We start from the raw sequence: 15,997 nt of genomic DNA, 5'->3' as shown, positions 1-15,997 counted from the left end.
TTTTGTGTGGTCTCCTGCCGGGGCCGGAGCAGGGCTGGAAAGCCTCCTGCGACCCCCTGGCTCCCTACACATCCCCGGGGACTGGATGCCGGCAGCCACCCTGCAAACCCCGTCCCGCTTCCCTTGCGGGCACGGGTCCGGCCGTGATTTTTGGGGAGGAGGCTGCGGCAGCCGCAGGCCTGGCTCTGGCGAGGAGCCATGCCATGGTGCCAGCGGCAGCCAGACAGAGGGGACTGTCCCCAGGAAAAGCCACCCCGCTTGGCCTGTCCCAGCGCAGCAGGGCTGGGGATGTCCCTGGGAGGGCAGGGAGAGGAGAGCGGCTCCCCGGGGCAGCTGCTGGCCTGGCCCGTGCCCTGCGCATGTCTGCGTCCCTGAGTGTGCCCGCTTGCCCTGCACAGCCCCCACGGCGGACGTGAGGGGTGGGGGGCAGTGGCAGGAGGCTCGGGGGGCTGAGCCCCTCGGCCCCGTGGCCGTGCACCTCTGGGACGGCCCATGGGATGCAGTGCTGGGGGATGTGGCACCCCTGGGACTCCACGCGTGCCACGCCGTGGGGTGCATTGCACACCCAGGACCCCACGCAAAATGTGCTGTGGGGTGGCAGGGCCCCGTTGTATCCTGTGCTGTGGGGTGCGTGCCACACCGGGGACCTCTGTGCGCCACGTGTGTGGGGTGCAGGGCACCCCGATACCCCAGGCGTGCTGTGGGCGATGTAGCACTGGGACCCCACGCGAGCTGTGGGATGTCCGCCGCGCCCAGCCCCCGCAGCGCTGCACCGCGCGAGGGGTCCACTCCCCCCACGCCCCCACGCGTGCCACACCGCAGGGCTGCGCTGGCACCCCGGGACCCCACGGTCGGCACAGCGCGAGGCGCGCGACCCCGCTGGGCACCGCCGGCGGGCCGGGCCGGGCCGGGCCGGGCCGGGCCGGGCGGGGCGGGGGGTGCGCGCCCTCCGTGGACCCCAGGCGGGCCCCAGGCGCGCGGCGGCGCGTCCCGTGGCCGTCCCACCGCGAGGGGCCGCGCCCCGCCCCGCGCCCCGCCCCTTTCCCTTCCCTCTTCCCTCCTCCTTCCTCGCTCCTCCTCCTCCTCCGCGCAGCCGGCGGCGGGCGGGCGGGCATGGGGCGCGGCGGGCGGTGCTGAGCGCGGCGGCGGCGGCGGCGCTCCGGGCGCTCCCGCTCCCCTTTGTTCGCGGCGCTGATGGCGGCCGGGCCGGGCAGCGGCCCCGGGGCGCCCAGCGAGGCGGAGGCGGCGCACCTCTGCCGCAGCCTGGAGGTGGGCACCGTCATGACCCTCTTCTACTCCAAAAAGTCGCAGCGACCCGAACGGAAAACTTTCCAGGTGAAGCTGGAAACGCGGCAGGTCACCTGGAGCCGCGGCTCCGAGAAGATCGAGGGAGCCGGTGAGTGCGGCGGGGCGGCCGGGAGGCCCGGGCAGGGAGGGGAGGAAGAGGGCTCCGGGTCCCTCGGGGCGATGGCTGCGGGGCGGCCCCGGCCGGAGCCGCTCCGGGGAGCCGCCGTTCGCCGGCTGGGGAGGCGGCGTGAGGCTCGGCGGGGAGGAGGAGGGGGACAGCCACTGCCCCCCGACCTCCCCCTGCCCGGCACCCCCCGGCGCGGGCTGGCGGAGGGGGCGGCCGCTGCCCGGGACCGGCTCCGGCTGCCGCGGGGGATGCGCGGGCCGGGGAGCGCCATGGCCGCGCCCGGCGGCGCCGCCTCCCAACTTTCTGCATCCCTCTTCGGCATCGGGCTTCCCCTGGGATAAAGTAGGTGCCTTTTCCCGGGTGGTGCCTTGGCTAACAGCACCTACAAAGCGTAAGGAGCCTCGAAAGGAGGCAGGACTGGTTTGAGCCCTTTTGGGGTTGCACCTCGGAGCAAGGGATGAGGTGAAAGGGAAAGGGCAAAAAGCGGAAAACCCACCCCGAAATACTGTAAGGTAACTAATTCCCTCCTCTTCCCCCCTCCGCTTTGCACATCTGCCCCAGGAGGGTGGCGCGGGGTCAGTGGAGCAGGGCCGGGTCCCGCAGCCCCCCTGGGCGGCGGTGGGTGCGGGTGGGGGCAGAGCAGCCCACCACCACCTTGGGTCTGCCCTGCGCGGTGCGCACCTCTGGCACGAGGAGGGCAGGGGAAAAGATGCGTAAGAAAGGCGAGCGCCAACCCACGAAGATGGGTGGGAAGGGGGCGAGAGGAGGGAGGCCCCGCGCTGGGAAACTTTTCACCCCGGCGTTGGTTTCCTAGGTTACTGCTGTTTCTCTTAAATTACCTTTCCCGCCCCCACGCGCACCAGTGTCTCTGTTGGATGCTGGAGGCGAGGAAGAGGGGACGCGCACGAAGGCGATGTGACGCGAGCCCTGGCGCTGGCCTCGGCGCCGGCCTTCCCCGCGTTGAGGGATGCGACTAGGGCACAGCGAGGCCGCGGAGGGGTTGTCATCTCTCCTGGCAAGTGCTGCTGGCCCAGAGTGGAAAGGTTGGATGCTGTTAGTATTGCTGAGGGGCTGCGGTGAAGAAAGGAGGTGGAGATGATGGTCATGTCTCTGTGGGAGGGCTACAAAATGCTGGTGCTTCCAGTTTCGGGCTTTGGTTTGCCTTGAGATGCTTGGAGTCCTCTAGCTTCTGCCCAGCGGCGTCTCCAGGCAGATCTGGAAGGAGCCTTGGGCTCCGTTAGCATCACCAGGACGTGAACCTCCCCCATACCTTTCCCAGAGTGGCTTCCAGGAGCTTTGAGGCAGCGGGAGGAGAGTGTGGCGCTCCGTTGGCCCTGGGTTTAAGTTGTTCTTAAACTAAGGCAAAGCAGCCGTTTGTTTTGCTGGCGAGGAACTGGTTTCGGGCAGTGTCTGCGGACCACGTGGGTCCATGGCCCATGGTGGGACGGAGGTCCCCACCGATATCTACACAGGTGGTTATTCCTGTGGGCAGACCTCAAAATGTGCTGCAGTCCCTGTAAGGCTGGGACCTTAACTTCAGGTAACTTTAGAGAACTTTAACTTTTGTACCAAAGCTGTGGTGGTAACAAGGATGGTAATGGCGTGGCTGCGAGGACTTGTGCAGACAGCCAAGAGCAGACCAGTAAAGCAGAGAGTGTGCCCCAGGGACCGAAATGATCAAATTAAAAAAATAATAAAATCCACAGGTTTCTAGCGAAAGAAAAGCAAAAATTGGGGAACACGGGACAGCCAGTGCCCTTGTGTTCCTTTAAATGTCACAGTGGAAAATTACTTGGGGCTCCTCTGCTGCGCTGCAGGCGAGTTGGCTGGCTGGTGGCCATGGGCTCGGGGTTCCCCGGCACGTGCCTCCCAACACGCGTGACGTTCCTGCAGTGCGTGCAGCCTTCCCGAGAGGCAGGGTGGGCCATGCGGGAGAGAGAGGACGTTGGCCTGAAGAGCTGTCATTTCTTCAGCCCCATCTCTCTGATGCCGGATGCTTTCCCCACAGCCTCCTCCGTGCACCCAAGCGTCTCGCCCTGTCCTCAGTCCCCTCCTCTGGCGTCACCCAGCACCCTGAGCAGCACCCATCCTCTCGCCCCTCTTCCTTTGCAGGACTGAGACGTAGAGCTTTGCTTTAACGCTTCCTGGACAGAAGCGTGGGAGCTCCAGGTGGAAATATCGGCTTGTGTACACAAATAGTGACTGTGTATCTAGGCAGGCGAGGCAAAGCCACGCGATCAATGGCCAGCAATACCCAGTTGTTAGCCAACTTCCCTATTTTTATCTGGATGTGCTTTCTGGGCAGAAAAAGCATGCCTGGGAAAACCCAGGTGCGTGACAGCTCCCCTTCACGTGGCAAATACACCGATGTATTCCCCTCCTGGCTCATCCCCCTCTTGAAGACCAGCCTTTACCGGCACAGCGTTCACGTGGCTGTGGTGGCAACCAGAGGGGGAAGTGATCTGGAGTCAAGATAATCGCTTTCGGTGCAGGGTAGTTTTAACCATGAGCAATGACTGACCTAGTTCTCCCCATGAAGACAAGCCGTGCTGGCATGGGGAGCAGGAGGTTGGGGCTGGCAGAAAGATTGGGGTTTGGTTTTTATGGAGGGTACTGGTTTGGCCCTGCCTTGCAACATGAGTGAGGCCATGAGCAGAGGAGAGCAGCCAGCTCTCAGGAGGTGAGATGTTCCTTCACATGGAACAGTGTCTCCACCGGACAATGTCTGGGGGTCTACAGGTCAAAGACTGCCGTGTTCATGGGTCGGTAATGAATCTTCTTGTGTTTCTTGAGATACGGAGGCCAGCAAGGAGCTTCAGAACCCCCTGGACACAAGTTAGTTCTCTAAGTAGGAATGATCCTGGGTTTTTATCTGTTGCAGAACAGGTGAGTATCCATGGTATATCGCATATGGAGGTCTCAGACTTGGGGCACGTCTGTGTAGACGGCCATGTCTTGGAGAGGTATCCCTCTCCATGAACACCCCAGCACAGGGGATCTGTGCTCCTTTCTGTGCGCCTGGTGGGTTTTGCAGAAACGAGATGTGTATTTCCCCCAAGAAGGGGTGGGCAGTGCTGGGGGACCTGGCTCCATTACTGACCCTGTCGGGAACAGCACAGCCCCCGTGGCTGCAGCTCGGGAAGCCTCCTGCTGCATGGTAGGCAGTGCACGAGGGGACAGAGGGTCAGCTGGCTGGTCTCCAGGTGGCCTCAGGCACGTGGGCTAAAGCTGAGGTGTGCTGGGAGGAGAGGGCTTCTGGGCACAGTCACAGTCATTGTTCCTTGGCGTGGTGCCGCTCGGTTCAGAGCTTCGACATCGCTGTGGGTGGTGTTGTGGAGCTGCTGCCTCCCCAGGGCCTGTGGGTGCTTGTCTGTCAGTACTTCTGATCTCTTCTGAGCTCTGGGTGGTTGCAACAGCCAACCAGTTGTTTGCCTTCACCTTCACGAAAACCTACGTTTTGGTGGTGCTTGGCTTTCTGGTGTGTGCTGACCTGGAGCTTACAGGGGAGCAGAGCCTGGGCAGGCTTCAGGTCACCCCACCGCTGGAGAGGAGCATGCCTGGAGGAAGGTCCAGGGAAACCCCCACCCTCCGTGCCTTCGATGCCTCAGCAGCGGTGTGCTGTCGGTCCGGCAGCTTCTCCCTGACCAAACGGGTGTGCGGCTGCCAGCTCCACTGGCCAGCACTGCTTGTGCTCAGGGGTGCTGGGGCGTCTTTTATTTCAAGGTACTTACTGAAGTGAGCGGGGTCTGAGCTGGCCTCTGGAAGGAACTTTTGGCACGTAAGGACAAAGCCCTTAGTGTTGAACAGCATCTCTTAACAGTGGTGAGATTGGACCGGAGGGATGCTGACCGTGTTTGATGGGTTGGGTGGCATCACCACACAGCCAGGCAGCCTTCTTGGCCGCCGTCGAACTGCCCAGCCTTGCCTTCCTCCTGCCAGCGAGCCAGGAGGTGTTGGGGTCGTGGTACGTTGGTGCCCAGAGGAGAGGGGAGCCCTTGCTGGTGTGACAGCCCTCTTCTTCGTCCCCTGGCTTTGTGACCCTCGTGTAGCGCTTTGTGAGTGACCTTGTGTGTTGTCAACGTGTGTCCCCCCCTCGCCTCCCCGCCGTGAGCAGCTCTGACTCAGCAGCGGGCAGAGCAGGGGCTCCAGCCAACTGGGCTCCCAGGTGAAGAACCTTTTCTGCTGGAAAGGACCCATCTCCTGCTCTTTGTGAAGCTCTTCAGCTCGCTCCGGAGCGCCGTGGCTCCCCATGAGCAGAATGGGCTGAGGAACGGGGAGGAGGGGGGCGAACTTGGCTGTGCGGGAAGCCTTTTGCTTTGAAAAGCGGTCACCTCCTTCTCCTGTACTTTTTCAAAGCTGAAACTGTGCAAAATACAATCCTGGTTTGCGCAAAAAAAAAAGGTCATTTTTTTCAATTAATATTTGTTTTTTATCCAAAAGGGTTTCAGCCAGCTCTAATTACCAACGCATTGCTTTCTTGCTAATCAACTCTGCAGAGGGCCTGGCTGTTACGATGGGAAGAGTGCTAATAATTCTCTATTCTTTTTGTTAATCACCCAAAGCAAAGTAGAGCTAATCCCTCGAGTCAGTTGTCTTATGCATTTTTTTTTTTAAACTTCCTGTGTTACGTAATTCTTTTTTTAATATAAAAGGGTCTTGCATTCATAACTTCACATGCTGGGGGGTTATAGGCCAGCTTCTAATTGATCTGTTTGCCTTGAAACACGTCAGAAGATTCAGAGAGTTTGCTCAGAGAGCAAGCTGAAAATTTGGAGCAGATGTTTGTTTTATGGGGGGGGGGGGGTGGAAAACCACCTCAAAAAAAAACCCTGGTTGCATTCTTGCTTTCAGTGAAATGAGCTCAGTCCCGTGGAGGTGGAGAAAAGCCATCGCCTGTGTAAAATAAAAGGCAGGAACGGTAAAATATTAATATAAAGCGACTCTGAAGCATGGCTCGTAATCGCCTCATCTTTCCCAACTACCTGCCTCTTCCGTTAGTCCACTGAGGCACAGCTTTTTCTTAATTTTATTTTTTTGATGCCATCTGAATAAGCTGAGGGACTTGGAGCTCCTGAGAAGCAAGCAAGCCAGAAATGGCTTTCGAGGATAAACAGACTTTAGAGTCGAATCCTCTTGGAGTGTGGGATGGCTCCTGCACCGGCGGGTCCCCCTCCTTCTCCGCTGCCCCACGGCCCCAGGACGCGGCTCCTGGCAGCAGGCAGGGGCTGGGCGGAGGGGACCTCGCCTCGAGGTGCCTCGAGCAGGGGGTAGCAGAAATTGCCGGTGTGGGAAGGTGAGAGCACGGCTTGTGGCCGTCGTAATGGTTAAAGCTTCCCCTGCGGAAGCTCTGCTGTGGGGGTTTCTTGGGCGAAGGGTGTTTTTTGTGTCGTTACCCCTTTCTGCTTACTAGGGTATTTGTCTTAAACTGGGTAAAGTGAATGAGCTCTACTCTGCCTTCGCCTCCAAACTGAAACAGCCTCTTTCCCTCATTTTACATCCCTTTGTCATCTCCTTTCTCTTCTTGGTAGCGTCTTCCAGGAGGAACAGTTAGAAGACCCCTACTCATGCAGTAGTAAGACACCTCACAAATTACCTCCTTCCTTGGCATCTCAAAAGCTTCTCTGCAACCTAGAGAGCAGCTGGAGGGTAGCTGGCTGGGAGCCCTGCGGTTCCTGCACCCACGTTGTCCATCCATCCGGTTCCTTCGTTTGCCAGTCAGCCACGTGGCAGGTATTGGCTTATGGGTTTTAAGCCCACTAATTAAAATGTGCTGGAGAGGTTCTGCGTAGTGTCGGACTGATTACTTCTCACCTACGCCGAGGGCCTGAGCGCTCCAGGTTTTTCAGGGCAGAAGCGACGTGGCTTGGCTTTCTCCCTGCCCGCAGGCAGCAGTGTTGGCTGGACACCATGTGTGGTGAGAGGAGCATCTGAGTAAGCTGGATCTGAACATCTGGCTTTGCGGAGGAGCACCTCACGTGCTCGGTGCCGTCACCTCCCATCTCCGGGGGCAGTTTTAACACGGGGTTTTGTACAGGACTTTTAACGTGCCCCATCTCCGAGCTGAGCCAGCAGTCGCCCAACCCAATCTGTGATCTTTTTACTGCTCTTTGTTTTAGCTCCCTTGCCCGCACAGTGGGGGTAGTCATTCTTATCGGCGAAGCGTTTGCTCAGCTCCGTTATCTAATCACGGTGGTGTGCACTGTGAACATCCCGAAGACATGCCGGCTGTTAGTGATGCCCATCGCCGGTCCCTGCAGAGCAGGCGTGTGACCTTCTGCATATCTCGCAGATTGCAGATGGAGGAGAAAAGGCTTTCCTGCAGTCTCAGCAGGGGTCTGGAGGGGAGTCGATGCTAAAGTCCCTGTCCCTGAGCAGTGCTAAGGTCCCTATCCCCACATGGTGCATGTGGTAGAGCAGGCTTGACCACTGAGTTGCCCCAGGGGTGCAGCCTTCGTTTAATTTTTGTGATCCTGGGCCCTGCTCTTTGGCTGGGACCTTCCCCTCCAGAGAGCGCTGGGACTGTTGTGTCCCTTGGGAAGTGACCCAAGTGACACCGCTGCACCGCGATGGGCAGCCTGGCCGGGATGTAAAACTTGCCAACACTTGGGATGGAGCCGGAGCTCCTCTGTCAGTACAGGCACTCGGTTGAGACTGCCTTACAGTTTTGGCTACATCACACAAGCTTCTGCTTGTGTCCTGCCCTGACCAGCTGCAGCAGCTCAGCCCGTGGATGGTAACTTCTGAAGCTGCTGGAAATGGAGCACGTTTGATTGTGTGTCCGTCTCCCCTGTCGCAGCCAAAGTGGGATCCTGCTAGGATCGGCGTTGCAAACGGTTTGTGCTGAGCATCTCATCCAGGCCATGAAACTGGCTGGTGTGAGCTGTGAGACTTCTTCCAGATCAGCCCACCGTCGAGCATCGAGCGTGGTGATTGCCAGTCCTGCGTGGCCGCAGACATGCAGCAGGACCATACCGTCGGTGGGCCACAGTTCGTTAGATGAAGGGGCCAGCAGCGATAGTCTCTGCTTAATGGCAGGTCAACCAAAAGCTGGGCTGGTGGTTTGGGTTCGGAGGTGTGTGACGGTGCTTTCGGAGCTGGGTGGCCTGGCTGGGGCTGCAGCGAGGCCCTTGTGCTGCGTCCCCGTTCCCGAAGTGTTGCAGGTTCGGTGGGACCTGCTGTAAAGCACACGATGAAGGAGGGGTGCGGGGAGTCCAGGAAGAGCTTGCAGCATGTGGTGAGGAGGTGTGGGGCTTTGAGTGCGAAAACCCCAGGCAGCTCTGAGTTTAAACCATTGGCTGAACCTTGTTATATAATAAAAGGAAATGTCTGAAGTCAGTGGAGAAGGCTTTTTTTTTTATTTTCTAGTGTGCTCTGAGGCTTAAGGGCAGTAGAAATCAGTAGGGCTTAAATTTTGAAGTCCTTACAATGCTTTTGAAAAGTTACCCCCCACATCCTCCCTTCTTCCCCTTGGCCAAACAAGCTTGGAGAGCAGATGGTGGAAGATGATGCTGAAACAGAGCAACTGGAAGGATACCTATCTAGAGGAGGTTGAAAGAAGAAAGGTTTGTGTGTTCAACGGATACCTGCAGCTGTACGGAGAAAATAATTTGTTATCTGACAGCCAGGGATGCTCACAGAAACCTGCGACCATCCCAGCAAACGCGTACCTCTGAGGCTTGTCGGCTCACTGAGTCGCGGTGTTTGCTGCTGGCTCTCTCCTGCCAGTATTGCGTACGAGATGGGTTTAATATCTAGCACATCCTCCGCGCAGTGACTGTATCCTGCCGTGCACGGGGGTGGTGGGGTGATCTCATGGCTTTTTCTCCGCTCCGACGTCCCTGCTCATCTGTTCCGCCGAGCGTGGTTTCTCTAACGGAGGTGTTGCATCAGGCAGCGGCGGGAGGGTGTCTCCCAGGCTGGGAGAGCCCTCGGGAGGGGGACATGGTGACAGTGGCTGCTCCCAAAGGGACTCTGAGGTGCTGGAGAAAACTTTTCTTCAAAACGGTTTTAATCTTTAAGTTTTGAGGATTTTTATGTTGCACAAAGAGCTGTTTTTCGTGGAAAAATACTGCTTTTCTTTTTCAAGCTTTTTGCCATTGATTCATACGAGACACTTCCTCATTTCTGAGAATTTTCTGCCTTTCTGAAGATCCCCTGGCACTGGGAGCTGCAGGCAGGGCTGTCTGCTTCTGCCCGAGGGCTGCGCCGGGCTCGTCCCTCCTGTCCCAGCTCTCCTTATCTCTGGGCGCCTTGCTACCTCTTGATATATCACCACCACATATCAAACACCTTGATACATCAGACGGTGGGAGGACAAGCGATTGTGCTCATGTGGAGCACTCAAAAAGCAAGATCCCAAGGGCTGGAGTCTCTAGCAGAAGCTGGCAGCTCGAAATCTGTACGAGTCAGCAGAGCTTTACGAAGCTGGCAGCCCATACTCTGAAAAGTCTCTGTGACTTTCAAATTGGTTTTCAGCTCCATCTCTGCTGCCTGTGGGGTCTGGTGGCTCCTCAGCCCGCTTTGGAGCTGGGAGTCCTGAGTTGAGCCAGCTGGAGGGCCGTGGAAAGCATTCCAGAGTCAGGAACGGACCTCTTCCTTGCTTTCTCTGCAGCTCCTACCTTCTGTTTGCAAAAACTTGTGGATCTGAGGTTTCGGTCAATCATCTCTTCTCATGTCGTTAATATGGTGCCCCGATGCATGCCTGGCTGCCTGCGGGCAGGCAAACTCACATCGTTGTTTTAAAGATTATTGCGGTCCAGCACATGAGCTTCCACCGACGGGATGCCTTGCTGAGCTGACTTGGTCCCCTGAGGATGAAATGGCTAACAGCCATGGCAGAAGGGGCAGGACCGTCCCTTATGGGTTGTTTTTTCTTCCCAACCCATTACAAACACATTTATTTTTACTTTTTCTTGGAATGTAACTTTTTTTCCCACCTTGACACCTGAAATCATCATGCCCAGAGCTGTGCTGGCTCGTGTTTGCAGCTCAGCCTCTCTGCTCACCACCGGCCTTTACCCGTACAGGGGTGCGTGCAGGACTGCTGCCTTCCCGCAGATGTGGTCGCTGCTGCCTTCCTGCCCGTGGCCCTTGGGGGAATGACCCGTGGGGTGAATTATCCTCAGGGACTGAGGTTGCCTCGGGTTGCCTTTTCCCTCTAACTTCAAAACCCATCACCCAGGAGCTCGATGCGTGGTAACCCTGCTGCTGTCCGTCCCGCGGCACTGCCAGGATCGTGGTGCCTGGAAGGATGGGTTGGGGAGGACCGCTGCGCTCTCGGCAGCACACAGTGATGCTGTGGCTGCTCTGCTGCCTCCTGACACCGTGAGCTGCTCCATCTCTGCTGGAGCTTCCCTGACTTGCACCTTGCTCCTCTCCTCCCAGGCGTGCGCTGTGCAGGGCCCCATTCTGCTCCATGTGAGCATCTGTCCGCGCTAGGGCCAGACCGGCCGGGGTTGGAAATAGTTGTCACCGAGAGGGGACATCAAGGAAGGCTGTCGCGGCAGGCTGCGCCCCGTGGGGACGCTGGGTAGAGCAGCTGCTTGAGAGTCTTTTTCCTGTTTACTTGCTCCCAGAAGTGCCGGGTGATGTGGTGATTAAAGGACATCCCTCCTGCGTGTGCTGGTGCGTCCTTCATCCCTCCTCCTCAACCTCTCCGGGGGGTGTCTCTGCGCCTGCGGTCCCCAGCCTGTAAGCCAGGTCAGATAACAGGGGTGGCTGCAGGCGGGGGCTTGGCCGTGTCGGGACCAAGTCCAAAGGACTTTAACCCCCTTGGCACCCTGCCCTGTAAATCTGCGCCCCATAAATCTTCTTTCCAGGTGGTGGAGAGGTGGGGTTGGGGCTGCCTTGGTTTGTTTGCCGAGCGTTCGGGTGCTGCCTGACGTCGTCCTTCTCAGCGTGAGCGAAGGGCAAGGCTCTCGTGCTCCTGGGCTGCGTCAGAGCAGAAGCAGAGTGCCTGCTGCCTTGGCTCTCCAAGCTGCTGTGCTCGGGTACCTCTGCCAGCGCCTGTCCCACAGGCATCGCTCGTCCACCTGTGGTTCCTCTGGCCAGGATCCCGGGGTGCTTTGGATACCCCCCTCTCCTTCGAGTCTGCAGTCCTTGTCCTGCTAATCCTTGCCAGCTCACAGCCCTCCTCAACTTCAGAGGACCAAAAAGCTGTCCCGGCTCCCAGAGAGGACCCCGAGCAGTGCTGGGCTCCCCAGGCTTTCTGGGCAGCAGGGAGTTGGCTCTGCTGGGACATAACTTGTCTCTAGGTCCCAGCAAAGCAGCAGAAATTGTTTTATCTGGGTTTTTTTTTTTCCCCCTTTTCAGTGTCTCATATGTCATTTAATGCCTTGTGTCAGCCTGTTCTCAAGGTCTTGCTGCTGGTTGGAATGTGGTCCCCCTAATCCCCAGCAGCTCAGGCTCTGGGGTGTGTTATGAAAAGGCCTAGAGATGAGGGCATGAAATTTTGGAGCATTGACACATCAGGTTTGGTATGAACCAGGGAGCAGGTTGGTGTGCAAGCAGGAGGAAGTCTCCAGTTCTGGGGTCCAAGTAAATCCCAGGTGAGGTCATTAAGAAAAAACCAAACCCAACTGGTGGAGGAGCCTGGTGTGAAGACCATCACCGAGAGCTCCTGCTTCTCCCACGTAAACTGAAGATAATGTCTCCTGCTAGGGTGGTGTGTGGCTTAGGTAGTATCTGCTCAGTGCCTGGAGATCTTTAGTTGGATGGTGCTGTAAGAAGATGCTATAGACTGGTTATAGACCATACTCTTGCCTTGGCGATGGAAGGTGAAGCCAGCACCATCCGTGGTCCCATTGTGGTTAGTGCAGATAGAGCAAAACTGGTGGAAAGAGGAGACTAGTTGTTTCCATTTTTAACCACTTTGGGACAGAGCACATTTGATTTCACCAGCAGCTGCTCTGGTAACTCTGCCTCTTTCTCAGGTTCATAGTGCAGTGACTGGAAGGGACTCGCATGGAGAGTCCGAGGAGGAGGTGACATGAGAAGGTGCCTCAGCTACTCCCTGCATTATCGGTGGAGACGGTACAGCCCTCTGGGGCCTCTCCCGCAGATAATGGCACACAGGGAGATCTAGGGGAGGGCACACATCTGGAAAACACATCTGTGCTTTAGTGAATACTCAGTCCTTGCTGTCTCAAAACAGCTTTTGAGTTGAGCGTTGTGGGGGAAGAGGTCAGGCTGTTTGTGGTGACCTCGAATGGCTCAGCAGCAGATGGGATCTCTATCCTATTCTTCTCTTCCCAGCTTTACCCTGACACTGAGGAGCTCAAGCCCTGGTAGGGACAGGAACGAGCCATCTCCTTGCTGCCCATTGAATGTCCTGGCCAGCAGTCATCTTTGCTGTTATATCACTGTCATGGAAACTTGATTGCATCGACTGGTGGGATGGATGAAAACTGAATCATGGCATCTGAACATCACTGGCGTTTGCTGTCAGTGTGACAAATCTTTTCTGTCTTCCAGTTTTCACTCCTTGCCTTTGTGCCCTGTCCTGGGGACAGTGTGTGGTCACTCTTGTCTCCATTTGCTTTGTGACGGGGCATGACTCCCCGAGTCAAGAAGGTTCCTTTGTTGAGTGCAAAATTCCCCAAAGAGCTCCAGTGAGAGCTTGCTGCTGTTGGACACCCAGGTCCCCAGATCCACCTCTGCCAGGGCTTCTTTGTTGGCCCTGCCAAGCTGTCAGGCTGTGAGCTGGTGAGCTGTGCCTTTGACCGCCTTGTGCACTCAGGAACCACTGGATTGCCACCTCTGCCCTTCTTTCCTGCTTGTTTTTCGCCAGTCTGCTTGGTGCCATCCCCTTTCCCTCCCAGGCAGCACTGGCAGCGGGCAGGAGTCCTCCAGCTGGCTGAGAGTCTGGGGACATCAGCGACCCTGTAAGCTCAAGGAGAGGGACGCGGGGATGTTGCACAGAAGTGCTCCCTGTTGGGCCCTTTGATGGGGGACACCTGCGCGGGGAGCACCTTCCTTGAGCATCTCACCCCCTTCCATGCCGAGACACAGCGCTGTGTCGGGTGCCCCCATCGATCCATCCCTGCCCTCTGCGGTACCTCTCAGATCTCCTTACCGCTGCGCGTGCACCTGGGAGGGAGGGAGAGTGGGAGAGGCAGGCTGGAGAAGCTGTGCTCGCAGATCTTCAGCTTCCCCCATCCTCCCACCGTTTCATTATGCTCCTGTATAAAGTCATTGCGTTTCTCACCCAGGCGGGGCTGAGGGGGATAGAGCCCTCGATGCCACGCAGGAAAAAGGTCACCTTGGTGGTGGCTTACAGAGCCATCCCTAGACAGACTGTCTGTCCAGAAGCACCGATGCTGAGCTTCCCCTTTCCAGCTGAGTCAGTGGAAGCTTGTGCCTCTCAAACAGACCAGGCTGATGACTGAAGAGTGGCTCTGCAGGCTGCGCCGGCCTTATTTCATCTGCGGAAGGGACACGGACTTCTTCAGAGCAGCGTCCCTGCAAGCGAAAACTGGGGCTTACCCTACCTGGAATAGCTCTGCTTGTATTTGGGGTGGAAATGTGCTCCTGTGTCCTGCGTGGTGAAGGTGCAGTAAGTCCAGTGCTCTCATGGGTGCCAGCCTTGCGTGGGGGCATGGATACAGCCGGCAGCCCTGGATGCCCAGCACAATCCAGAAATCCTGGTACAAAACGCCGTGGCTTTGTGCAGACAAAATTTCCGTGGAGTTCAAGAGGGAGCCCCAAAGAATCCCAGGAGGGGGATTGCTGGGGCCCCCGCCTGGTGTTTGCCATTTAGCTGCCCGCACCGCTGCCCTGGCAGGGCTGTGCTGGAGAGACAGGGTTGCTGGTGTCCAGCAAGGGGGAAGTTTGTGCTTCCCAGCTGCACCATGAACCGTGACTCTTTTCATACTTTGCAGGCTATTCGTGTTGCTCAGAGTTCACCCCTCCTTGTAGTGGCTGTCCTAAAATAGGGTGCCTGCACCCTGCTGTAGACAGATAAGATAACCTCTAAGAGAGATCCCAAACTGCAAAGTGTTGGATGGAGGGTATCTGGAGGGAGGTATCAAATGGGCTCACACTGTTCTTTGCTCTTCCCCCAGTGTTCCTGTTGGCCACCCCAGAGATGAGGTGTGGGCCAAGTGTGCTCTCTCCAGTAGTCGTGGAAGAGATGTGTCTCCTAAGAAGTTTCTTCCCACCTACCTTGTACGCTTCTGTTGGGTTGGACTGAAGTGCCCATCCCTGCTTGGACTGCGAAGGGAGCCCCAGTGACCAGCTTGCGTGGGATGTTTCATTTCCAGTCACGCGGGAGAAAGCTTGGGGGAGACTGGGAGAGCCAGTGGGAGCATAGCATCCCATACGAGACGTTCATCTGCGCAAGGAGGAGAGCCTGGCTGTGGGACTGGGGCAGTCAGCAAGCCCCTCCATGTGCTCTGCAAACGTCCCTGCCAAAGGCTGTGCCAGCAGCGAAACAGCCTGAGGGGAGCCCGTCCCTCTGGGGGGTGCGGAGGTGTTCCCTGGAATAACCCTGCTAATGAACTGCTGGCCGTTAGCCGGCATTAGGGCAGGATGCATTGGGGGTGTCTCCTCCCAAGCCTCTCTTCCTCCCTCTCCCCGTTGGAAGGGTGTTGGCTGCAGGTGCCCGGAGGCAGGGCTGCTCGTGGGACGTGGAAGGATTTCTGGACCGGGGCGTCCTGGTGATTCTTCAGGGGCTTGGGCTGTGACTGCAGCAAGTGACTGTGTCTTGGGATCAGTGTCCCACCTCTGCTCCTTCGCTTTGTTTGCTGTTGTGGTTCCTTGTCGGGCTTTGGGACAGACAGGCGTGGTGTTTGTAGCAGAGCCCACTTTGCTCTGGGTAGGCTCCCCCGGTGACACGCTTCCCCCATCCCCACGGCTCCAGGGGTGTGACCGAGGGGGCTGTGCAGCAGAGGCTGGGGATGGAGCTGGAGTGCTTTGCCCAAGGTCATGCAGCCCACCAGAGGTAGAGGTGGGTCCAGTGCCACCTCCTCAGCTGCACTGAGGCCAAGCGGTGGTGATGGACAGGGTGACAGCGCTGGCAGGGAGGTGGCTCAGGCAGGTGGGTCTGAGCGTGGAGTTGTCCCTGGGAAGGCTGAGACCAGCGGAGTGGAAGCTGCCAGCCTTTACATCCCCTGTGCTGGGCTGCGGGCAGAGGCTGTGAGGTAGCAGCATCCTGCTTCGCTCACTTGGGGGATCAGCTTTGGTTTTTTTAACTTGTATTTTCTTGCAGCTGAGAGTAAGCGGGAGAGATGTGCTGACGATACAGGATAGGCAGCTGCCAGCCCACAGCTACCTCTGCTTCTAGCATCGGGAGGATGTTCGTGAGCTCTTGAAGGCCACTCGGGTGAGGCTAAAGCTGGTGGAGCAGCAAGGTCTGGGTCAGCCTGGGGAGAGGTCCGCAGTGCCCCGTAGGAGCAGGGTGATGTCTGGGCAGGACCTTTGCCTCCCGGCTCCAGCCCGTATCATGGGTGCGTGGGATGGAGGAGGGAAGGGCGGTTCCTCGCATCCTCTCCTCCGACGCAGAGAGCAACGCAGCTCCTAATCTCCCTGCGCATCTCCTCTAGTTTCCTCTGCAGTTGATAAGGATTTTGAGGGGGACAGGGGAGG

General features: G+C 57.8%; 1 protein-coding gene across 1 annotated transcript in view; it reads left to right on the top strand.

Moving 5' to 3' along the window:
- The first annotated feature begins 1,194 nt into the window (after positions 1–1,194).
- PLCG1 (phospholipase C gamma 1) overlaps positions 1,195–15,997 on the top strand; it is a 49,190-nt gene continuing 34,387 nt past the window's right edge. The window contains exon 1 of the mRNA XM_059827376.1: positions 1,195–1,396. Coding sequence (XP_059683359.1) covers positions 1,195–1,396 — 202 coding nt within the window. The remainder of the gene's footprint in view (positions 1,397–15,997) is intronic.

The sequence above is a fragment of the Gavia stellata genome, chromosome 20, assembly GCF_030936135.1.
Source record: "Gavia stellata isolate bGavSte3 chromosome 20, bGavSte3.hap2, whole genome shotgun sequence".
In the NCBI taxonomy this organism is placed as follows: Eukaryota; Metazoa; Chordata; class Aves; order Gaviiformes; family Gaviidae; genus Gavia; species Gavia stellata.
This window is presented reverse-complemented; position numbering and strand designations above follow the sequence as displayed.